Source organism: Chenopodium quinoa, unplaced genomic scaffold (genome assembly GCF_001683475.1).
Source record: "Chenopodium quinoa cultivar QQ74 unplaced genomic scaffold, ASM168347v1, whole genome shotgun sequence".
In the NCBI taxonomy this organism is placed as follows: domain Eukaryota; kingdom Viridiplantae; phylum Streptophyta; class Magnoliopsida; order Caryophyllales; family Amaranthaceae; genus Chenopodium; species Chenopodium quinoa.
The window spans coordinates 6397565-6423504 of NW_018745448.1; the positions used below are offsets into that span (position 1 = coordinate 6397565).

The following is a 25940-nucleotide window of genomic DNA, read 5'->3' on the forward strand; positions in this document are numbered from 1 at the left end:
TACGTCAGTTTCGGTATTTGCAGCACTACACTCCCTCAGTTGGCCTAGATAACTATCTAATAGTTTGGGTTTAATCCATTGAGTAATAGTATGGAGTATAGAATATATTTGATCTTGTGATTAGTATCATGTTTAGGACATGAAATTGGGTTATGCATATATCTGCATGTTAATATTGGATACTCTTATACTAGTCTTGGTTAGCAACCTTATTTTGTATCATTGGTAATTCATTCTCCAAATCATTTATGCAATATTACTTTTATTTGTAACATGTGAGTATTGTTATTGTTTCATATATACTATGTATTGATTCTAGCATGAAGGTTTGGGTTGTGGTGGAATTAGATGCGTAATTTTGTATTTAATTAAATAGTTGACTTTAGATTTATTAAATTACGCATTAGTATTTGGACCAACTCTTAGTTCTTACTTCTTGTTTGACTTATACTTTTATAATCATAGTGTGACTTTCTCTTATTGTTTCATGTATTGCATGATTGTACATATACGATTGTTTCTGGTGGTTGTTCTCCCTCATTTGTTTTTTTTTATATTTATATTATATTTATTATATATTTATTGGAATAAAAAAATGATAAGCAAATAACCGTTAGTAGGATGAATTTTGTATTTATATTTTTGTAATTGGCTATATATAATAATAGAATATCTATTTTTTCTTTCTTGCCTTTAACTAGAGTAATGGATAAAGTAAATACAAAGTGGTGGACATTTGCTAGATGGAGTGATGAATATGAAAATGGAGTTGATAAGTATATAGAAAAGACTTTTGCATCCAGCTCACAAGGAGATCAAATTTGTTATCCATGTGAAATTTGTCACTATCGTTATTGGCGTAATAGGAATGTTATTAAAGAGCATATGATTTGCAACGGTTTTGTCCCTAGATCAGACATATTGTTAGATGTAAGGGAGGACATCGAAAGAAAAGATATAGTAGTTGATTCTGATGTACCCCAATACATAAATGATGTGAATGATGACATAAAAGGTTTGTTAAGTGATACCTTCAAAGAGGGGCCAAATGAAGATACAAAGAAGTTTTTTAAACTTATTGAAGAAGGGCAACAAGAATTGTATCCAGGTTGTAAGAAAATGACAAAACTTGCCTTTACAATTCGACTATTAATTTTCAAGTGTGATTATAAGGTTAGCAATGTTGCAGTTGGTGCTTTATTAGCGTTTCTTAAGGATATATTGCCTGATGATACAAAGCTACCTTCTTCTTTTAATGATGCAAAAAATACTTTAAAAGTATTGGGCTTGGATTATGAGAACATAGATGCATGCCCTAATTATTGCATGTTGTATTGGGAGGAAAATAAAAATGCAACGAGTTGCCATGTTTGTAAGACTTCAAGATGGAAATCAAATGATGAGGATCAGGTAAATGAAAAGGTCCATAAAATACCTGCCAAAATTCTAAGATATTTTCCCATCAATAAAAGGTTGCAAAGGCTATTTATGTGCCAAGAGACAGCAAGGTACATGACATGGCACGCAAATGGACGTGAAACTGATGGACTTTTACAGCATCCTACTGATGGTCAAGCATGGAAGGACTTTGATAAGTTGTATCCAAAGTTTTCTGAAGATCTACGTAATGTTAGGCTATGTATGGCTACTGATGGATTTAACCATTTCACACGATGAGCATCGTACATAGTACCTGGCCAGTTATCTTGGTAAATTATAACTTACCTCCCTGGCTGGTTACAAATCACGAGTTTTTAATGTTAACATTACTTATTCCTGGCCCTTCATCCCCGGGCAATGATATTGATATCTATCTACAACCGCTAATCAAAGATCTAAAAGAGCTATGGGAGGTTGGGCTGGAAACATATGATGCTTCAACTGATAAGAGGTTTATGATGCATGCAGCTTTATTATCTACGATCAGTGATTTTCCAGCTTATGCAATGTTGTCTGGTTGGAGCACAAAGGGGAAAAGGGCTTGTCCTTGCTGCCATTATGATATGGAATCACAATGGTTGGACCATAGCCGTAAATTTTGCTATTGGCATCATCGTATATTTTTGGATTCAACCCACCCTTGGCGCCATGATAAGAGAACTTTTGGAGAAATTGAGGAGAGAACTGAACCTTTTAGATTGAAAGGTACTGAAATTGAAGATTTACTACAAGATTTTCCCAATGACTTTGGAAAGATGAACAAAAAAAAGCACGATGATGATGTTCCATGGAGAAAGTTGTCGATTTTGTTTAGCCTTCCTTATTGGAAGCATTGTACAAATCGACATAATCTTGACGTGGTGCACATAGAAAAAAAATATATTTTATAATATCATTGGAACATTGTTAGATATAACTAAGAAAACCAAGGACAATGTGTGTGCTCGTCGTGATCTAAAAGTTCTTAAAATTTTGCCAGAACTTCAGCCTATTGAAATAGATGACCTTCGTGAAGAGATCCCAAGGTCACGCTTCTGGATGACATTAGAGAAGAAGCGCTTGTTTTGCCGAACCATAAAAAATGCAAAGTTGCCTCAAGGGTATGCTTCTAATATTGCTCGTTGTGTGCAAGTTAATGAGGGGAAGATAACAGGATATAAGAGCCATGATGCTCATTTTTATATGCATTACTTGCTTCCAATTGTAATAAAGGCAACTTTACCTAAGGAAGTTGCAACTCCGCTGATTAGACTTTGTCAGTTTTTTAAAGGCATATGGGGTAAAACCATTGACCCAAAAGACCTTGACAATCTTCATTCTCAGATAGTTGAATCACTTTGTCAATTAGAAATGATTTTTCCACCTGCTTTTTTCATTGTAATGATCCATTGGTCCATTTACCAGTTCATTTGGTGGAAGAAATCAGGCTTGGAGGTCCCATTTGTAATAGATGCATGTATGCAATTGAGAGGTTTCTTCATGAGTTGAAGGATGATGTTCGGAACAAAGCTTGCCCCGAGGGCTCAATGGCAGAAGCATATTGGGCTAAAGAGTGTCTTCGATTTTGTGCTAGATACATAAATCGACCAAAGACTTCTTCAACTAGTGGTAAGTCAAAAACCGCACAACCATTCCTTCCTAATATTGGTCGACCGACTAGGGGGAAAGGAAATCCCACAAAGAAGAATCAATATGGATTTATGATTGATCACATTACATGGGACCAAGCCCATCAATATCTGTTATTCAACTGTGATTGTAAGGAAGTTAAGAGATACATCAGGTAAAATTATTCATAAAAAAATCTCAATACCATATTTACATATATATAAACTTAATCTTCATCATATCATTAATTACAATACTAATATGTGTGTAGTTTTATTAATATTTCAGTGAACACATGGCAACTTTAAGCTCCCATAGGAAACGAAAATGGGATACTGTTCAGAATCATAGTAAGGAGTTTATGGCTTGGTTTAAGGAGAAAGTTGCCTGCATGATTCAGCAAGGTGCTGTAGTACCAGAGCATTTGAAATGGTTATCAAAAGGTCCTTCTTATGTGGCAAAAAGGTACACTAGGTACTCTGTGAATGGATTTCACTTTCACACTATGAAGCGTGATGCAAATTCTATATCACAAAACCGTGGAGTAACTTTAAACGCTCTAACACCTAGCTTTTCTAGTAGCAAAGATCAAAATCCTATAATGGGAAGTGTTGCTTATTATGGTTCAATAGAAGATATCATTGAGCTATCATACCATGGCCAATTTAGCGTTGTCTTATTTAGATGTATGTGGTTTTACTCAGAAATGAATGATGAATTTATTTTGGTTAATAAGAATAGAACCATTGGTGGGGGAGAACCATTTATTTTAGCATCTCAGGCACGACAAGTTTTCTATGTGGAAGACTTAACCAAGAATGGTTGGTTTTATGTTGTTCACAACCTTCCTACAGAACTCTCTGATGGTAGGATGTTATGTCTTGTTTTTTTTTTTTAAAAAAATTATTATATGTAATGTTGATTGATACATTAAATTACTTTATCAGTTGTTTCCTTTTCTTATGGCTTGTTCTTTTTTTTTTCTCTTGTAACATACAAGTTTAAATATTTTTTTAATAAGATAAATTTATCTTCATATGTGTAGATGAAGGGGATTAAGGCTAAATCCATCCCTCAAAAAAAAGTGATAACAGATTATGAAAGGCAAAGACTAGAGCAGCTGAAGCGTAACGCGGACATAATGGCAGCTTCTAGAAAAGGAACTTTGGCATCACAAATTTATGATAAATCTTGAGCCTTTTCATATGCCCTTAATGCTATCAGCACATGGGATGACAATAATTTGTTTTCAGATGAAGATGATGAAAATGATGATGAGTACATACCTGAATATGAGGGTAACCAGGATGAAATTGACTCTGGTAATATAACAATCAAGCGTAAGGTTAGTCTCATAAATACATGTATACAGATTATTTTTGACATCTCCCCCCCCCCCCCCCCCCATTTTTTTTTACTTATGTAACATTGTAATTGCGTCATAAACTCCCTTAATTTGATTTATCCATATAAATTATAAATAAACCTATTTTTATAGGCTGTTGTGAGTGGGAAATTTTGTGGAGGGTCAACAAGAGGCATGTCACCGCTTTCACATTTGCCACATGTCAAGGATATTGCTACCAAAAAGGCTGCTCGCAAGGTATGTATGTGTCATCTTCGGTCTTATTCAGTCGCCTTAGTGTTTGGACCAACTCTTATTCAGTCGCCTTCATATTCTAATATTTTCTTATGTGCAATTAAACACAGGGATCTTCAAACAAGTCAGGCTCAATGGCTGCATTTGTTCAGAACACCACAAAACATGGTGTGGAAAACCATATCGAGCTACCTCCAGTCAATTCAATAGGCAAGTTTCAACAAAGAGATCACCAAAATGGAAATAACCTATCAGGAAAACAAGCTCTCCAGCCACTAAAGAAACATCAACAAAAGACTTTTTGTCATCCTGGATCATTGACTGCCTTTCGTGAGCTACGGAAAAAGCAATCAGAGAATATGATTCAAGACAATGAAACAAACAGTACTTCCAACCTTGAAGTGGCATATGAAGGCCAGTTGATCTCTAATAGTGCAAATGACATTGTAAATGAACAACCTGTAAATGATGCAACAATGTAATTGAAGATATAACTGAAGCGATAGACGAGGACTCTCGATTGAGAACTAAAAGCCCACAAGAAGGTACAACACTTTTTTTTCGATTGTGGAAAGTTTTTTTTTGTCATTTGATAAATCTTTTTGTTACAACATTGTATTAACTTACAACTTTTTCCTTCACAGTTCCTGCAAAAAAGAAGCATCGAGGTCCAACAAAATTGGTTAAGGTTCATGCTCGTCCTAGGGAGGAACGCCCTTACCTTATCTTGAATATTTATGGGCAACTAGTTGGACCTACTGATGAAGTAGTCGATGAATTTACTCAATTTTTGGGAACTGTTGCTAGAAATTCTGAACTAGCCCCACTTAATTATGTTGAATGGCCAAGCCTTCCCACACATAACAAAATATGGGATTCTGTCCAGGTTTGTCAATCGATAAAGTATTTCATTCTTATCCTTTAATTTTTTTTGAGGTCATTTTATTATCCTTTAATTAATTATTATTAGTTTGTACAAGTATATATATATATATATGCTTTTTTTGTGTAGGAAAAATATTTGGTTCCTTAAGAAGGAAGAAAATGGGTAATGGAAACTGTCAATTATGCTTGGCGTATGCACAAGTGTAGGACAAAAAAGAAGCATTTTTATGCATTTGATACTGATGAACAAAGAATGATAGAACGTCCAAAGACAATGCCAAAAACTCATTTTGAAGATCTGTTGAAGTATTGGCATTTGACAACAACTGAGGTACTTGGTGTTTAACTTATCTATTTTAGAACCAAGAAAAGTTGCACATTTTTGTGTGTTTCGAATAAAAAAATTGTAGATGCATTATATACATTAAGTTAATTTTTTTACAGGAAGAAAGTCAGACCAACAAAAAGAATCGTCAAAAGGCAGAAGACATCCATACTATGGGTCCAAAATCATATGCCAGGTTAGGTTACGTCATAAGCTGGTAGTATATATTTGTACAAATATTTAATTTTCACTTAAATATGTTTTTTTAGCTAGTCATTTACAAATTCATTTAGCTCATAAGCCCCTATCTTATAAACTCTTTGTATAGAAACAAGAGGACCCTAACAAAAAAGAACCCTCTCAAGCAAAGGTGTACAAAGAATCAAGGAAAAGGAATCCCAATAAGACATACAAAACCAGCTTTGGGAAAACGAAGAATAATATAGTGAGTTTAAACTACTATACCAATTTTTTAATATTTTTTTATGTGAAAACCCAAGCTATACATACATAACCTCTAATTATTCATGTATATAGGAACAAATTGAAGCTTTGGAATCTCAAGAACATGAACATGGCCCTAACACTATTGATCCATACTATCAAGTGATTAAAAAACCAGAGCATAATGGTCGTGTACGCCTCTATGGGAAAGGTGTGACCATGACTGATTTGAAGAAGAAAAAAGGATCTAATCCAAGAAATGCAACTAACGACACATTACAAGTGAATGAGGCCGCTGGTGATGAGCATTCTTCTCCTAGAACAGAACCTTCTAATCAGGTAATGTACATATATGTGGCTGTATTTAAAATTGCAGAGTACTTTACTCTTAGTACTTGTTCTTTAGATAATTTATCATACTATTTTTATATTGCTTAGAAACTTTTGCCATTAATGTTAAGGCTATGTGTTGGTTAGGATAAGAGAGAAATAAGGAAAAAAAACTTATTACAGGACAAGTGATTTGATTCATGGAAATGTTGGGCGAAATAGCAGTAGAGTTAATTGAGGAGTGAGTGTATGCATTTTGAACACTTTCTATATATAATCCAACTTTATTTTGTTTAATGTAATTGCTAAGCAACAATTTGCAGTTGTTGTGTATTTTTTGTGCTCAATTCGTCAGCTATTTGTCATATAATGTTTTTTTCATGGGAATTGTTGTTCTATTGTTCCTTTTTTTTCTATCAATTGAGAACTAAACCTTAAAATTATGTATGTAGATACCAAATATCTTAGTTTCTTACTATTATGACTCTTATATTCCATACTTATAACTGTTTAAATTATGCATTTTGAATTTGCAGATTATTGAAGAAAATTTGGATTAGAGAAGGATGCATGAATTATAACATTTTGGTGGTGGCATATCTTGTATAAATTGTCATGTGTAGTGACAGTTTTTGTGGCCGTAAATATCATTGTGATCACAAATCAAACATCTGTTTTGGTAAATGTTTTTGTGATCTAACTAATGTAAATTGTGACTTGCTTTTATCTTTTGGGCTAGCTAGTTGACAAGTACAACAAAGTACATCATTTTGTATTTTGCCAAACAATTGGGTGACTAATATATATATAAAATCGAGATTGATGATTTTATGGTTGTTAATATTAATTTTCATTATTATTTATTATTTTATACGCATATAATAAATTTAATTAAATATAAATAGGGAAGATTAATATTAATTTAATTTTCACTATTATTTATATTTATTATTCCTATATAATTAAACCGTTGCATTAGTACATGACAATGATTGGTAAACCTACTGCAACGGTTTAAGTAAAGGCCAAGGAATGTTGCATTAGGAACATACAAGTGTTGCTTTAGATATAATGCAACGGGTCATGGAGTATTGCAAGCACTGTTGCATTAGATCATATTGACCATTGCATTAGACCCTAATGCAACGGTCAAAGGTAGATGTTATAAGACCGTTGCATTAGCTTAAATAACCGTCGCATTATATCTAGTGCAATGGCCGCAACAGCAACGGTTTATGAACCGTAGCAATAGGTCTAAATCAACGGTTTTTTTCCCTATGGCAACGGTTATTTGGGGTTGCATTAGCTCGTTTATGTAGTAGTATATTTATCGATTTGCGTGATCGGTATTTAATTGAGATGAGTGGATGAGACTTGAAAGATTCTTGAAAAATATTCCTGTGATTTAATTGGCATTGTCACATATGCATATGCATTTTAGCTTACCTATTTTGCCACAATAGTACGTGTTCTACGTATGTGGCTAGCCCTGGGGATTTATGCTCTATCAACCCGAAAACGCTCATGGCAATAAGGGTTCATCCGAGTTTTTAAATCCATCCAAACCATGGAGGAGAGTTCGATTTTGTCACGAACTCGCGGAGCCGCCCGTTGGCATACACCCTCAAGGGAGGCTGTCTTGCTAACGCGTCCAAACTCTTAACCATGGTACCCTTTGACACCCAAAAGCTTGACCATAGTCGAACATAGAACTTGACTTTAGGTTGCGAACTTCATTACATCATTCGTGACAATGTGCTTATATGTGCATTTTTTTTTGACTTTTTATTTTATTTATTTATTTATTTATTTATTTTTCTCTTATCAAACTTTTTTTTTATTATTAGAGTCGAACCAAAGATTTTTTTATTTTTGAGTCACCCGGATTTTTTTATTCTCGTATACTGCACAAGAGTCAACTTGTTTTGGTCATAGACGGAGTTCTAAAAAGAGTTACGTGTCGTGCCACCTATGGATCTGTAGCCCCGAGTTTTATCTTTCATTTAGAATTGGTTTCGTCCCAATCAGAGTCACGGATAAAACGTTATAACCGATATACTACAGCCTGTCCAGTTTAGGTGTCTTTTTAGCGTTACCTTTTTTATTTTATTTTTTTTCAAAAAAAAAAATTAGTGTCAAGCTAGTCTTAGACAAGTCCTTTAATCTGTGTCAACTCGTATAACATAGGATTATAGATTTTAATTTTTATTTATTTATTTTTCTTATACCCATGAATCATAACTCTTCTAGATTCCTAGTCCTCTTCCTAGTTTCTTGTGATCGATTTTTGTGCTAACTTTAACATGTGTTCTTTGTCTTTGATTGTGGTTGATCTTATTTATGACTAACAATTGACAATGGACCGTTTTCACCTAGTAAATAGCATAAACATTAAAATTGGACAAAATTAATCAAGTTAGTTTGTCTTTTAGTCTTCCATGCAATTTGGTCATTGGGTCTTTTGTTTTTCACAACGTCCTCATGTCTAGCCATGCGATCATACCACGAGTCTTAATAAACTCACCTAATCTCACATGTTGAGTCATTGCACGCTTTTTATCTTCGAGTAATGTACTATATTGTTTATGATCGTATACTAGGACCATGCATGCATCGCTTTCCGTCGTAATAGGAATGAGTGGAGTATTTCCCATCAGTTTTCAAACTTGTTTCATACACTCTTTCTTTCCAATTCGAGTATTGAGTGAATGCATTAAGTGAGTTCGTCCTTTCACAGTACTTGAGTCTAAAATCATTAGGTAATAGTTGGAAGAATAAGGGGAACGTCACTCCTTTCTTCTTTCCTTCTAATCAAAGCATCAACAACAAGAAACTTTTTTTCCTCAGTAGGCGGCAAGAAGTAACTCATAATAAACAGCCATAAAGACAAAACACGATGCAAGCTTCTCACCAAGATTTCATGTTTTCTTCTTCTTTTGTTTCATCCCTTTCCCCTAATAAGTCTAGCATAGGTTCTCCTTTTCCTTTTGTATATATGCCATGTTCCATCAATGAGCATCTCTTTCTTACATTCGATCATGTGATTAGCAAAAAAAAAAAAAAAAAAAAAAACAATTGTCGTACCGAACACAAGGTATACCAATGATTTGAGGTACCTTTGCAACCCATTCATTCCCAATTAAACACTCAATCACAAATCCATTTCTTCATCAACCACTTTGAGCCTCGTCTAATGATTGACCTTTTTTTATTCAACCCACATTCACTTAACCCTGGGATTGGAAGGTGTGTAATTGTATAACATTCAAAAAGCAAGTAAAAAAAAAATGCAGCAAAGCAACAATAAAACAATGTCTAAAGGCAAGTGTTCCAATGTCTTTGATATGAACACGTCTCAAATTGCGTCTCTCATCGAGTGCTTGGTACCGTGCCTGAGAAACATGAATGCTAAGTGAGTGATGGAACGCATGATTTGAGATTGCCTACATTGATTCACAAGAATGGGAAAAAAAAAACTCAAAAAAAAAAATGAAAATAAACTTGCAAAATTCAAAATTTTCAAATTCACAATTACACATCTTGGGGATTCTCTCGGGTCTTGAGCCTTGAAACCATCAGCTTAACCACATTACAACCCTTGAAAGACCTCTTTGAGGTGTACATACACTTGTGCAAAGTTCGGTTAGAGTTACGTTCGGCCTGATTCCTAACGGATACGTAGGCAACCTCACATTGAGGTGCGGCCACATTCATATTCATATCCATGTATGATCGAGTCAAAGAATATCCAATGCTTACCCCTACCCATTTAGAGCTAGAATTGGGGGCTTGAACCCACATCATTTAGCCTACCTAGCCTAAAGAGTCATCATCTTTGACTCTTCTCACATCTCTTTCCATCGCCATAACCCTTGCAGCCAGCCTTAGTATCACATTCACACACTTCACTCACACATCCATATCCATATCATCCTTCTCTTTAGGAACCCTTTATCATGAAATCTTGTTTCCCTACTGTGCATGTTTCATCATATTTAAAGACAACATTCATTAGAAGAAACATTGTATACTTGCTTAGCTTCCTGACCTGAGCAATATTCATTGTTTCATGCATCGCATAATGTGCTGAGAAACATTTATATATCAATGATTTTTAATCATACAAAGCATATCGTGCCTAGCTCCTTGACCTAGACAACGTTCATTATGCAATAATCACTTCATCTGTATATGTGCTTAGCTTCCAGACCTAAGTGACGTTCAAGATCGTTTCTTTACACCATAAATTATGCTTAGCTCCATGATCTAAGTTCATTCATCGTGTCACATGATGTAATTGTCCTTAGCCTCCTGGCCTAAGGACATGCATCATGCATACATTACTTTCAAGAAAAGCAATCCAATCCATGCGATTCATTTTGTCTTGCTCAACGAGGAAGTTCAAAACTTCTTTCCTTTTTTTTTCGCGTCTTTTCTTTTGGGGAAGTTTAAAAAAAAAATTTCAAAATTTTCTCATCGAGGGAAGTTCGAAAATAAAAGTTCAGTTTTCATATCTTTCTTTTTCGGGAGAAAGTCGGTACCCTCCACTCATGACAAAAATTGACGGAAATTTTTTGCTTTTGCATCTTCGTTTGCTTGTGTCTGCACATACACATATAAATACACACTCACAAGTCATACACATGTCATGTCACATCAAGTCAAACTTGGTCAAGTCAGTGGTTAAGTCAGTCACAATATATACGAGTCCATTGGCAAATTTATTTTTGCAGGTCTCATCTACAGCCCCCGTTCGGGGACAAGCGAACCAACTACAACCCACGTCCGGGGACAAGCGGACCATCTACAGCCCACGTTCGGGGACAAGCGAACCAACTACAACCCACGTCCGGGGACAAGCGGACCATCTACAGCCCACGTCCGGGAACAAGCGGACCATCTATAGCCCACGTCTGGGGACAAGCGGACCATCTACAGCCCACGTCCGGGAACAAGCGGACCATCTACAGCCCACGTCCGGGGACAAGCGGACCATCTACAACCCACGTTCGGGGACAAGCGAACCAACTACAACCCACGTTTGGGGACAAGCGAACCAACTACAGCCCACGTCCGGGGACAAGCGGACCATCTACAACCCACGTTCGGGGACAATCGAACCACCATCATTATATGACGCAAGGTTCTCGATACACAGAGACTTGCAATCTAATCATCTGTCAACTTTCCTCAAGCATGGAAAGTATTATCCGGTGGATTTCTTCAAGCATAGAAAACCGCCAAATTCCTTTGTCAGCTTTCCTCAAGCATGGAAAGCATTATTGGTGGATTTCGTCAAGCATAGAAAAACGCAAAAATCATATGACGACTTTCCTCAAGCATGGAAAGTGTCATCCGGTAGGTTTCTTCAGGCTTAGAAAGCTACCCAACTCATCTGTTGGCTTTTCTCAAGCATGGAAAGCATTTCAACAAACGTCATCCGGTGGATTCCTTCAAGCATAGGAAAATACCAAACTCATTTGTGGAATTAACATTTTTTGTAGGTATCGGCGTATACAGAGTGATTTAGGATCGCAGAACGTCTTAAATCATTCTTTGTCCCTATCGACTACTTTGACTATTGTTTTCGAAACTGACGTTTCTACAAACTCAGCCAAAGTGGGGGCTTCTGTAGACACCTAAAAATGTCTCCCCAAAACCAAACCTGATGATGAACAACCTTTCACCGCCATTATTGGTCGGGTTGAGTATTTAATCTTTGGAGTGCTTAAATCCATATTTTCATTTCATAAACCAACCCAATACTATCCCATTTCCCCAAAACATAGCTTATTTTCCTCTTTTCATGCCTTTAAACCCAAAATAATTCATTTCGTGTCCTTTAAAATAATTCATTTCATGTCCTTTTTATAAAAACATTTAGTCCAGTTTATTTTAGTCCATTATCTGGGTTCAATGATTGAATAGTTGGATGGGGATTTTAAATATCTTTCCAATGATATATTATAAGCCCAAATCCGAGTTATAACGAATAAGTTATGACCAAAATATTAAATTGAGCCTAAACCGAACCTAAGTCCACCATGCCTACGACCCAATGATCATGTGGAGGGTCCAAATTATTTAATCCAATTCCTAAAACAATTAGGATTAATTGGAACCTTCTACAAGTTTCTAAAAGATCTTAATTATCCGTTTTGAAAAGATAAGATTAAAGAGTTCGAAATTGAATAAAACTCCTCTTTTTTAAAGTCCTATTTTATCCGAATTGAAAGACGTTCAAAGATAGAAAGATATGAATTTTGTGCCTCATATTTTTTATCTGAATTTTATATGGTTGGATAGCCCTTGAAATTATATTTCCAATGATATAGTATAATATCAATTCCGAGCTATAACGAAAAAGATATGAATAAAATGTCAAACTCTATCCAAAACTGATATTGTCTCACTATTTCGTCTATATCTTTTATTCTACAAAATATTTAATCTTATTTTAATTGGGTTAGAAAGTAGACGTCAAGATCTTTCCAACTATATCTTATTAATCTTATTCCAATTTCTGGATCAAAAGATATGATAAAAACAAAAACCGCAAAAACTATTGTTTATCGCAAGAGTTTTACCCGATTCGAATTCTTATCTTTTTTTAATTCTTCGACCTTTTTTTTTTCTCCCCTTTTTCCAATCATCAATAAATAAAAGTCATATCTCCCCTTTTTCCAATCATCAATAAGCTTGATCATAAAATAATTCTCTTCTCCCTCTTTAGCCTAAACACTAGCCTCCCTATTCTTCCATAATATATACTTCCCCTAAGTACTCCAAGGAGTCCATACAATACCCGAAGTTCTATACTTTAACCAAGGCGTGAAAGTTATAATTAACTGAGGGTTTGGACCAAATCAAATCTACATTTATTTAATTTAATTTCCATTTGATTTATATTTTTTTATTGAAATTACTAACAATTTATTCATGATGTAGCAATTTAAAGGAACGCGCGGAATGTGAGTAATTAATTAATTTTATTACTCTTATTTTATTTTCTTATTGCTAGTATCATGATTAGGTTATGTTATATTTGATTTGACTAACGTTATAATTGTTGAATTGCTTCAAATATTAATGTTTATTCTATTATTGTTATGATCACCATATTGCATGTTTAAAGGGAATATGTAATTGAAAATCACGCCTAATAAGATAATTTGGACAACCGGTTTAGGTTCCTTTTTAATCTTTTTATTTAATTCAAGTGATCACAAGTATTTTAGAATTATATGTTGCATTAATATTCAACCAATTTAGCTTAATAATAGTTTGGAGCGAATTGAATATTTTGTTTGTATGCCTTTGAGATCGCAGGAATCACTTTTCACTATAAGAATCGAGTAGAGGCCAATACGGGCGAATGTGACTCCATGACTCGCTTCGTACCATCATCCCCGATCCTCCTTTCGTGGTTCCGAACCGTATGGAGTTAGTAATCTCATGGATTATGAATGGGGTGTAACCTTTACGGGTCAATCGTTGTCCCTTAATCGTGGTTGCCTTTTATAATCCGTGAACGGTTTACAAGTTCCTTAAAAACTTGTTGGCGGCTCCCTACTTTCCTTGTCCCTAATCGTATATGTCAATTCCCACTTCCTATGAGTGCCAAGCATATTCACACATGCTTTAACGTAGGCGCACTTCGAGCGACGCCTACAGGTTCAAGTCAATAATATACGAGCTATAATCAGGTCGGTTCATTCTCTGTTCGGGTTCGGTTTAATTCAATAATTTATAGGTTATATTCAGGTCGGGTCATTTCCAAGATGGGTCATTCTTGGGTTCAAGTCGGGTCATTATTCTGGGGTTCAAGTTGGGTTCGGTTCAAGTCAATAATTTACGAGTTCGGTTCAAGTAAAGACAAAATACTTTCAATATTAACATAGAATAATTTTAGCCTTACAAAGTTATGACTTTACAAGAAGTTATCATATATATAGCATGTATTTTTATTTAGCTAGTCAATATCTACAATAATAAAGATGTTTAAAATAATAAGTCGATTTGATTTCAGGTCGGGTCAATAACAAGTTGTGTTGATTTTGGGTCGGGTTTGTAACATATCGGGTTGAATTTCGATTTATGTATTCGAGTCCGGCAAGGAACACGTCAGGTCAGGATAGTAATAGGTTGTGTTAAATTTGGGTTTTGATGGTTTAAAATAGGGTTGGGTCAATTTTGATTCAGGTCGGGTTCGGTTCAAGTCAATAATTTACGGGTTATATTCAGTTCGGGTCATCTCCAAGTCGATTCATGTTCGGGTTTGGGTCTCAAATACTCGGGTTTAGGTTTGTCTTTAGGTCTGATCAGATCGGGTTTAGGTCATCGCTTTTTCGGGTTCAGACTGGTTAGTTTATAATCGGGTTTGAGTCAGTATTTCGGATTGGGTCAACTTTTGATAGTTGTACTTCTATTGCTCTAATCAAGTAACCAAGCACAAGGCTTTAATATCCAATGAAAATAAGTTAAAAATTTGGAGATGCGGGGGATCGAACCCCGTGCCTCTCGCATGCAAAGCGAGCGCTCTACCATTTGAGCTACATCCCCTGTGATTAACTATCCTGCGTGCGTACTAACTCAAACTGCATGTTTTATTAATTTTAAATACTTCTCCTCATTTTGGAAAGCATTATATATAATCAGGCTGCTTTTTTATATTGATTTTTCTTGATTTTGTAGAATAAAAGCTACTATCATATTCTATTGTGTTTCCATGTGGTCAACATTTGGGTAATTGGTTATAGCTTTTGTAATGGGTAGCAATGGAGTTTTAATCTATTTCATTTAAGGGAGGTTATCACACAAAGGTCCTGAATGAAAGAGGCCCGAAATTTAAAGTTTTGTTATACAAACATATTTTCCTTATGTATAATGTTGATTAGGATTTACTAAAAAGTTTCTTAAAATAAGAAGGGATAAATGAGCATATATTTTGAAATGAATGTGTATATATTTTATACTAAATTAAATGTGTGCATTTAGTTAGTAGAAAATGAAGGAATTGTGTACTTGACTTAATCCTTACGGACCATAACCATTAGTGAGATTTTTCTTTCTTAATTAATAGGTAAATAAATTTGATAATTACCACCATCTATAGTAGACAAAATTTGATATACCACATCAAGAAAAAAAAAAATTACTACTTAGTTTTTTCCAAAACTTTTAAAACTCCCTCCTGTTTGACGAATGATGTCATCCTGGGGCCTAATTTCGCGTTTTCCCTCTTTTTCCCTCTATTTTCCTCTCTCCTCCCTCAAATTACCCTGTTTTCTTTTCCCTAATTGCATGATTTAATTGTGTTTTCCTCCCAATTACTTGTTTAATTGTCCAATTTTCATTTCATAAACCCTAAATTTTCAATTTTAGCAAAACCCCCAAATTGATTAAACCCAAACCCTAATTACACTATTCAATTCAATTTGAAATAAGTAAGATTGCAGAAATGTAAACCTTATTTGAGTAATTGAAATCGAATTTCAAAGAAGAATTCGAAAAAAGGGAGAAGAAAGGCAAGGAAACAGGGAAATTCGAGGGAGGAGAGAGGAAAAACGCGAAATTCGGCCCCATGATGATGTCATTCGTCAATCAGGTGAGAGTTTAAAAAGTTTTGGAAAAAACTAGGTGGTAATTCAAAATAAAAATAAAAAATTGAGGTGGTAAATTTCAATTTTGCCTGCTATAAATTCCAGTAATTATCAAATTTTCCTAATTAATAATGAAGAAGCGTTGAGTTTCATCATCACCATCATCATTAAAACTACTAATACAATCGTCAATATATAAATTTGACCATAAAATATGTAAATACGTTATTAGTATAATATGAAGTTCATTATGTTGTAGTTATAGTTTTTTATATCCCCTAATTTTTTTTTGCCAGTCAAATTGGCACCTTGAAAAAATGACAGTGTACCATAACTAAAATTTGGGTAATGATTTGCATATAACATACGGAGTAACATAATACATGACAAAATTATTCATTGATTGGTATATATAATATGAAAAATGGAAATTAATAATCCCATCTTAGCTATTTCTGCTCAAAACAATCTCACCTTTTCGAAATCTGAAACAATCACACCTTTAACACCCATCTTCTCAAAACAGTCCCATTTAACTATAACCTGTTTGACAGTTAAATTTTATTTTTAATTTTTAATATTTTTCTTGAATCTCTCTCCTCCCACATCACCACCATCTTCCATGTCAGCCCACCATAACCACAACCACATCACCACCTAATTCCCACTCCCACTACCCACGAGCCCACCACTGACCCCCACCTTCTTTCTCCCCCCTTTTCTTGCAACCGCACTTCTCTCACCATCGCCAACCACCTCCTCAACACCTCCTCAACTGCTGCTAAAACCACCCACTTACTCTCTATCTCTCCACCGTCAACATACCTAGAAATCTACTTTAATTTACTAAATTCGGACCCCACCGAAAGCCCAAACCCGAACAAAAGACAGTTTGATCAAAACACCCTCACCCGATTCCGACCGGACAATGTCATAGATTTCGTCGTTGGTGTCGAAGAAAGTCGAGTTCAAAATGCGGGGTAGGAGGATGTGGGGGCGGCCTTTGCCAATCGAGGGTGCCAAGTTTTGGGTGGAGGCTACCACCCAGCGGTGTTCATGGAAAGGGCTGAATTTGACAGAGGATTTTGAACACCGGGATGGGGGGCTGGTTCAGGTGGAATCGGGAATAGGGAAGGGGAAAGGGTATTTTTTTTTTTTTAAAAAAAAATAAGACTAATCAGAAGGTGACACATGGCTAGTTACCTTCTAAAATAAGTTACCAATTTTACATACCGGTTAAAGAACTGTTTTGAGCAAATGGGGGTTAAAGGTGGGATTGTTTCCAGATTTTAAAAATGTGGGATTGTTTTGAGCAGACAAATGTGGAATTATTAGTTTCCATTTTTTCTATATAATATTTAATAATATAACTTTTTACCTTATAACATTACATGTTGGATGTTTTATAATCTATATATCTATATACTATACTAAAATAGGGTACACTAGTTCCAAAGCTGACACGTACCCCAGTTTCAATTTTTTTTTTTGAGTTGTCTTTTTTTAAAATGTATATAATTTCAAAGATTCTATTGATTGCATATTATAAAACAAAAACAATCTTCATATTCTATAAAATCTGATATATTTTACACATGAATATTAAATATTTTAGTGTAGATTATATTACAGTTTAGTAAACATATACATTTAACTATATATTAAAGGTAGATTATCAATCAAATACACTAATTTATAAATTATTTTGTCTATAGAATATATTAGGTAATATACTACCTTCACTTTAACCTTAGGAATTGTAAATGTACAGAACTCGGGAAAGCGAGGGGAGTATTAAGTAGCAAATTAATTTTTTACGAGATGTTGAATAATATTTTTATACTTTAATTATAATAAATATTTTTTATTATACATACATAATCTTAAGAAATATTTTTTTTTTGTTTATATTCTTGTATGGAACTCAATATAATATATGCATATTGAATATATAGATCATTCATCTATCACTCAAGTATACTATTCCTTTTTCATAATATACAGATCACCCATTTATTTAATATTCTATCTTTTTCATAAAATGTAATATATTATTAAGTAGAATATTATTAAAAGATATGGAGTGATATATATAATTTATAGAAAAGATATATTTGTCTTATATTTTACCACTATATATATAAAATTATGTATTAAAAATCTTTTAATGTTTGGTAAGAGATTGACTAGTGATATTTTTTCCTACATTGATAGTTGATAATAGATTATGAATAGCTACAAATTATAAGGATTCTTGATAATTTTTTGAAGCTAGAAAATTTTATAAATTATATTAGTACTACTCGGTTAAATCCGATGATGCATGGTTTATATAAAGCCTATTTTTAATTTGTACATCTTAAAAATAAATCACTATAATACATGAATATAAATAAGAATTACGTATATTTGTAATTTTAAATTTTTTATTTTAATCAAAATTATGATATGGTATCTGTTTTACATTGTCTAATTCGTAGTTCAATATAGGAGGTCATTTATTAGTGTGCTATTAAAATTGTTTCAATTTCCTACGGTAAATTGGTAGGTTTTAGTTGTAATGTATAAGTTTCCAATATTTAAATTTCAAAAATGTTAAATATATAGCTCTATGAAGGAAAAAAAACAATGACATCATCATTGCATTAAGGCGGGAAATTTTTTATTGAGAAAGCGATACATGGGCAATGGTGACATCATCAACTTATGTTTTAGTAATACTTAATAGAAGTGTGCATAAGAATGATATTATTTATCTATCATATATAAATTTGCATAATAGACATAAATAAAGGCATATAAAAAAAAATTAATAATATGAGGCATGTAAGTGAATATGTACCACCTTATAAGAAAAACTATACTTTTCATTTTTATATATATTTAAAAAAAAGGACAGATAATTAAACAATTGACAAGCTCAAACATCATTCCGAAGTTACAATTAATTTTTGAAAAAATAAAATAAAATTAAGTTAAAGGTTTTGTAGATTTTTGGTTTTAGAAGGTACAATAGGTGTGTGGTGATAATCAGGTGAATTCATCATGTAATAAAATTAAGGTTGTAAGTGATGGGATAAAAAATCCTATTTTAAAAGTTTCACGTTAAACTTTAAGTGTTTTTAGAGGCCATAGAGGAAAAAAAAATTACGAAATTATTTGTGATATACGAAGTACAATATATAATGATCATATTGTTATTATGATGGTAAACGTTTCCAAAAATATACTTTGTATTAAGTTAGAGGATAGAGATAGTCAATTAAAAGACAAATTTTTATATGTCGTTGGCCACATTATGTGGCAGGGGTTACTCGAGTTACTTGATCAAGGGTTACTTGAGGGGTTCGGTCAGGGGTTAGTTAAATACTCAGTCATGGGTTACTTTAAGAGATTACTCTGTCAGGGTTACTCGCTCATGAGTTACTCGCTCATGAGTTTACTTAAGGGGTTCGGTCTGGGGATACTTGAGGGGTTCGGTCAGGGGTTAGTTACTTGGTCATGGATTACTTAATGGGTTACTCGGTTATGTTTTACTCGAGGGGTTGCTCAAGTGGTTACTCGGTTAGGGGTTACTCGAGTTATTCTGTCAGGATTTCATTTAGGGATTACTTGATGAAACGAATGGTGCCCTTCGAACAAGCTAAGTGTATTATTTCGATAGAGGGTTCGGAATTAATAGAAAGCTAATTATTCAGTGAAGTCAAGTGATCGGAATGCATGGGTGGAGGCCGCTTTTGATCATTAATATTAATGTAAAATTAATACTACAGCTTAATCTTGACTGAACTCTTCGGGTCACACCCAAGCAAGTAACGAGGCAAAGCGACGAATTAATTCGGAAGAAATTAATGATTCACCCAAGTAATTAATATTCAGACGTCAAAAATTCGAGCTTGGAGCGTCGAAAACAAGAAACGAAAGTCGAGTCAAAAATAATAAAAGACGAGACAAGAAATTTTCTAATAAATCAACAAAATGACTAAAATACCCCTAGCATCGGAATGCCTGAGTGCTAGGGGCATATGACCTAGCAAGGTGGCTAAAAATGTGTCCTAGCACACCTTGGCTAGCATGGCCAACTAGAAGCCCGCACCTAGTGCGAGGCATGCTAGCTGCTGGCCGAGGTTGGCAGCCCGCACTTGGTGCGTGGCATGCCAGCATGCCGAAGCATGCACACCAAGTGCGAGGCTTGCTAGCAAGTTGCAGCTAGCAGCCCGCACCTAGTGCGTGGCATGCTAGCATGCTGCAGCTAGCAGCCCGCACATGGTGTGTGGCTTTCTAGCAGCTGCCTTCGCCCATAGCAGCCCGCACATATGGTGCGTGGCCTGTTGGGCCGAAAGGGGTAGCGACAAGGTAGCCCACCTTGGGTGCCTTGGTGCCCAAGTGTGGGGCTTCCACGTGGTGCAAATAAATTGGGCTTGGGGTGTTGTGTTGGTCGGCTATTGGAGAGGGAGTGGAGAGCAAGTTTGGCCCCCCTTCTCCAAATGGTCCTCACCTAACCTCTCTTGTGAGCATGCCACTTTTTGATTTATTAGTAGCTTGATTATTAATTTTATTTTTGATTTAAAAATAAAATGGAAAAATCAAATCTCCCATATTGATAGGTGAACTTTTTTCACTCTTGCATATTCCATATAAATACCCAACTTGGGGTATTGGGAAAAGCACTTGAGTAAGTGTTGAAAAAAGCATCCCCATTGTGAAAACCTTTGAACACAATTATTTACTCGGGTTTATGTCGGGCTTAGCTAACTCCAAAGCAATATACCATTTTCGGTGCTCGGGTTGCGGGTGGACTTCGTTGGAGGTTCGCGTTTGAGCGGGGCTAAGAGCTTTCGAAGTAAGAGCTCAATTAAGTGAGCGAAGCATGCGACAAAGGTATTAATCTCTTTCTTAATCTTGTGTTTAAGTTAATTATGCTTTATGGTTATAATTATTGTGAGTATGGTCTTGGCTCGGGTTCCCTTTCGCGGTGGGTCGGACTCACCGAAACCCAACACTTGAGGGGTTCAGTTAGGGGTTAATCAGTCAGGGGTTACTTGAGGGGTTACTCGATCAGGGGTTTACTCGAGGGGTTCAGTAAGGGGTTACGAGTTACTTGACAAGGGTTATTTAAGGGGTTATTCGGTCAGAAGTAACTCGAGTAATTCCTGATCCAGTAACTCGAGTAACCCTGACCGAGTAATTCGAGTAACCTCGGACACATGGTTTGACTAGCCACACAGAAAAATCCCCCCATTTAAAAATGAGATGGCCGGTGGTGCAAGTAGAAATGACGAAAAAATTATGACTTAATGTGCGTATTGATTGTTAGTTCATTGAGTTGATTTATTTTTCAAATATTTCCATACATACAATTTAAGAATAAAAAAAAGGTTGTTTTCAAGTAGTACTTCATATATCATTATTTTCAGGATTAAAAGTATATGATTAAGACAAATTTATAAGTAAATTCATTATTATTCATTAAATCATTTTATTTTAAAATTTTTGTGAAATGAATATAAGTATCAAGATTTGTAAGCTGTGCATCGTACGGGTCCTATACTAGTTTTCATATTAAACGTAGTTTTTATATTTTATGTATTTGCAATATATCATTGTATTTTATTTTTGTAATGTAATGAAAGAGAATGAATTATTCAAAATGACCTCATGCCCAACTAATCCAAAAACATATATATATGTTGGGGTTTGTTGAGTCCGACTCACCGCGGAAACAAACCCAAAAACAAGACCGCACTCGCAATAAATAAAACCATAAACATAATTATATTAATCACAAGATTAAGATAAGATAATTACCTTTGACGCGTGCTTCGCTCCAAAATGAGCTCTTACTTGAAAGCTTCAAGTCCCGCTCACACGGAGACCTCCAACGAAGTCCACCCGCACCAACAAAACCGACTAGGTCCAATGTCTTGGGGTTAGCAAGACCCAATAAAACCTGAGTAATTATATTGAGTCCAAAGGTTTTCACTAATTGTGATGCCTTTTCCAACTCTTACTCAAGCATCATTCCCAATACCCATACTTGGGTATTTATAGGAAATGATGGGAGTATCATTTACTCTCCCATCAATGTAGGATAGTATGATTTTTCCATTTTATTTTAAAGCTAAAATAAAATTAATAATCAAGGTAGTAATAAATCAACAAGTGGCAAGCTCATGTGAGTGGTTAGGTGAGGACCACTTGGAGAAGGGGGGGGGACCAAACTTGCTCCCCACTCCCTCTCCCATAACCGGCCACCTCACTCCACAAACACTCAAGGACCACTAGCCACATGGCACCCACCCTTGGGCACCAAGGCAGCCAAGGTGGGCTGCCATGTGCTGCTGTCCGTGGCAGCCACGCCCAGCAGGCCCAGCACTCGCATGCGGGCTGCTAGGCGCTGCTGGCCAGCAAGCCCAGCATGCTTGTGCGGGCTGCTGCTGGCCTTGTGCCTTGGCCAGCGCTGCTAGGCAGCAAGCAATGGCCTAGCCATGCAGCTGCTAGCTGTGGCGAGCTGGCGCGCCTAGCGTGCTAGCTGCTGCAGCTTGTTGCGGCATGGCTTGCTAGCCATTGCGCGCACAAGGCTGTGCCTAGCATGCTAGCACGCACTAGGCAGCGCCTAGTCTTGCGATGCTAGCATGGGTGCGCTAGCACGCACCAGCCAGCCTAGGCTCGGCTTGGTGCGCATGCTAGCCACCATGCTAGGCCATATGCCCTTAGCACTCGGTTTGCTTGGGCATTTCGATGCTAGGGGTATTTTGGTCTTTTGTTGATTTATTACTATTTCTCGTCTCGTCTTTCACTATTTTTCGACTTGACTTCCGACGCTCGGTTTCGACGCTCTAAGCTCGAATTTCCGACGTCTAAATAAATATTACTCGGTCGACTCATTAATTCCTTCCGAATTAATTCGTCGTTTCGGTTTGTTGAATGCTTGGGTGTGACCCGAAGGGTTCAGTCAAGATTAAGCTGTAATATTAATTATTCATTAATATTACTGATCGGAAGCGGCCTCCACCCAGGCATTCCGATCACTTGACCTCACTGAATATATTAGCTTTCTAATAATTCTGAACCCACTAATGGAATAGTACACTTGTTCGAAGGACACCATTCCTTTCAATATATATATATATATATATATATATATATAGAAATGGGATCATATGAGACCACATCCCTTATGTGAGAACCATATTATATGTAAGGACATATTACAACCGTTGGATAAATTGCATCCAATGGCTACAATTTATCCCAATCAAACATAATTTCAAATTCTATTTTCCAGCGTTTTCTCTCTCCTCCTTCATTCGACGCGCCATTTTCTCTCTTTTTCTTCAATTTCTCTACTCTCTTTCTTGCTGCTAGTTTCTTTGATATGATTCTTCATCAATTCATCTTGAAACTTCATTGATTCTTTGTCAAGGTGATTTACGTTGATTTTATTTTGATTTTCATTGATTGAAGTTTGATTTTCGTTGATTTTAGTTTGATTAATTAAGGATTTCATCAATTGAATTATTCATTAATTAAGGTTTTCGTCTATTTTTTTGCGATTTTTGGCGATTTTCGACCAATTTTTGTTCAAAATGTTTGTTCATTTGAAAAAAACTACTAGAAAAAATCTCATTTCCGATGGAAAAATTCCGTTAGAAAAACTTGAATTCATCGGAAAAGGTTTTTCCGACAAAATTCCGTCGGAAATGGTTGTCGGAAACGCCTAGGTAGGAAAAACCACCTTTTCCGACAGAAATTCTGTCGAAACACTTTTTCAAAGGAATTTTCGTCGTTACCACAATTTCTGGCAATGGCAAAATCTGTTGGAAATTTCCGACAGATTCAAAGTCCCTCAAAAATTTCTTACAGAATTTCCGTCGGAAATGTCTTTTTAAAAAATAAAACAAAAAACACGCCGCATCACCACCGGTGCGGCGGATCACCACCTTCACTATTCCTAACCACCGCAACTATCACATCAGACCAGCACCACGTTTACCCATACTTTGACCGAAACCCCCCCAAAACCCTGACCGAAACCTTCCCCAAACCCAACACCACGCCCAAACCCTGAACGAAACCTTTCTTACACCCTAACCGAACCCTCCCTAAACCCAGAACCACCCCCAAACCCTGATCGAAACCCTCCCCACACCCTTGTCGTACCCTCCCCAAACCCATAACCACCCCCACACTCAAACCCACCCACCTAATGACCCTCAACACAGAAGACCACCACCACCGAACCCAAACCCATACCCACTTAACCCATATCTACCCACCTAAACACCCAACTCGACTGAACCCACACTCCAATCCACCCACCTAAAACCCTCAACACGTAAGACCACCACCACCACCGAACCGAAAATCAAACACACCAACCTAAAATCATCCAAAAATTAAATAAAAAAAAGTCAAAAAACAAAAATAAAAACATTAAAACGTACCTTTAAAAGCAAAAATCTTTGAAATTCCCTCGAACTTGGTTTAATAAGGCCAAATTTGACCATAAAAACGCTAGATCTAGCATTTCCATGGTCGAATTCGAACTTAAAAACCATTAATTTGTTTTAAACCCATCACCATAAATTAAAGACCATGAGAAGAGAAGATGGAGGAGGAGAGGAGATAGATAGAGAATATGAGAAGGCGTTGATGAGAGGAGGAGGAGGAGAGGAGGAGAGGAGAGTCATAAGATAAGGGAGGAGGAGATCGAGGAGAGAGAAAGAAAAGATAAGAGGAAGAGAGGAGAGAAGATAGGCGGAGGAGAGAGAGAGAAATGTGAAATGAAATGGGGTAGGGGAGGACTGCCGTTTTAATTAGGGTTTGGGTTTTTTTTTTTAAATTATTTTACTAAATTCCGTCGAAAAGGCTGTTGTAAGGAGGGTGTTCCCATCATAGGGGATTTTCCTTAGATGCCCATGGCCCTTTAAAAGCCTAGGACTTTTACACTTGTTAGGGTGTATTAGAATTTGAATTCTTGACTGTTTGGGGGACCTTGAATTAAAATTGATTCTTTCATTATGCTTTTTTGTAAGAAACAAGTAGGAGTCGCCAATGAGTTTTTGGAAAACTCATAAACCTCGTTCATACCTTTCTCCCATGTGGAGTTCATGGGATAATTAGCATAAATAAGTTTACCCATGCCCAAATTGGTCTACATAAACCAGAAATGAGTTTGGGAGCGAGGGTACTAAAATAACGTTCCCTTTAAAGGAGAATCGCTATTCTAGTCCTAGTGCGGCCTCTACTAGCTCTTCCTTTTTCACAATTTCATCACCAAACAATATACGCAACGCGATACCTAAAACTAAGTTACTTAATTTTATTTACATGCATCAATCACGTAGGAATTACATTGCAAAGTCGTTATTCTTTATTTAATTCAAATTCATGAAAGGAGCAAAAAATAAACAAGATTCGCCTTGGCTTAAGTGATCAATCAATCAATTAATTATTCAATTATAATCTTGTTTAACGCAAGATACTATGTGGAATTGATTAAAAATCCTTTTAATTTTAAAGTGGTCAAACAACACTGTTTTATTGGTTAAGATTCTTCTAAACAAGAAAAGTAAATATGATTTATCTAAGTGCTCGAGAATTTATCACTTCTCTTTGCTAGATCTCCGTTTAGAATACTTATTGTTGGCCTTAAGTTTTGATGATGACTCAAGAAACCTAAGCAAACCCATATGTGTTTTCA

At 35.7% G+C, this 25940-nt stretch overlaps 2 protein-coding genes, 1 long non-coding RNA gene and 1 other non-coding gene across 5 annotated transcripts; 3 read left to right on the forward strand and 1 right to left on the reverse strand.

The window, feature by feature from the left end:
* Positions 1–1757: 1757 nt before the first annotated feature.
* Positions 1758–3946, forward strand: LOC110713739. The gene is made up of 4 exons (XM_021892187.1): positions 1758–2145; positions 2351–2695; positions 2845–3223; positions 3337–3946. The coding sequence occupies exons 1-4, from the start codon at positions 1758–1760 to the stop codon at positions 3944–3946; spliced, it is 1722 nt and encodes a 573-aa protein (XP_021747879.1).
* Positions 3947–4766: 820 nt separating this feature from the next.
* Positions 4767–5322, forward strand: LOC110713833. Its single transcript, XR_002510074.1, has 2 exons — positions 4767–5193; positions 5293–5322. It is a non-coding gene; the product is annotated as an uncharacterized LOC110713833 (long non-coding RNA).
* Positions 5323–5666: 344 nt separating this feature from the next.
* LOC110713695 lies at positions 5667–7358 on the forward strand. Of its 2 annotated transcripts, XR_002510036.1 has the most exons (5): positions 5667–5864; positions 5978–6054; positions 6187–6303; positions 6396–6641; positions 7169–7358. XR_002510036.1 is itself a non-coding variant. In XM_021892151.1 (3 exons), the coding sequence occupies exons 1-3, from the start codon at positions 5700–5702 to the stop codon at positions 6302–6304; spliced, it is 360 nt and encodes a 119-aa protein (XP_021747843.1). In that variant the 5' UTR covers positions 5667–5699. The 2 variants fall into 2 exon arrangements, 1 of the variants encoding a protein (XP_021747843.1); XM_021892151.1 differs by lacking the exons at positions 6396–6641; positions 7169–7358 and having other exon boundaries at positions 6187–6304.
* Positions 7359–15121: 7763 nt separating this feature from the next.
* Positions 15122–15194, reverse strand: TRNAA-UGC. The gene has a single exon. It is a non-coding gene; the product is annotated as a tRNA-Ala (tRNA).
* Between the last annotated feature and the right edge of the window lie 10746 nt (positions 15195–25940).

What these genes read in the sequence shown, in the direction of transcription:
- LOC110713739 (XM_021892187.1), top strand. Translation starts at nt 1,758, where the DNA reads ATGTTAACATTACTTATTCCTGGCCCTTCATCCCCGGGCAATGATATT. An exon ending in AACTCCGCTGATTAGACTTT is followed by an intron (nt 2,696 to 2,844) that starts GTCAGTTTTTTA and finishes TCCATTTACCAG; the next exon opens with TTCATTTGGTGGAAGAAATC. An exon ending in GAAGTTAAGAGATACATCAG is followed by an intron (nt 3,224 to 3,336) that starts GTAAAATTATTC and finishes TTAATATTTCAG; the next exon opens with TGAACACATGGCAACTTTAA.
- LOC110713695 (XM_021892151.1), top strand. Translation starts at nt 5,700, where the DNA reads ATGGAAACTGTCAATTATGCTTGGCGTATGCACAAGTGTAGGACAAAA. An exon ending in GGCATTTGACAACAACTGAG is followed by an intron (nt 5,865 to 5,977) that starts GTACTTGGTGTT and finishes ATTTTTTTACAG; the next exon opens with GAAGAAAGTCAGACCAACAA. An exon ending in GGTCCAAAATCATATGCCAG is followed by an intron (nt 6,055 to 6,186) that starts GTTAGGTTACGT and finishes CTCTTTGTATAG; the next exon opens with AAACAAGAGGACCCTAACAA.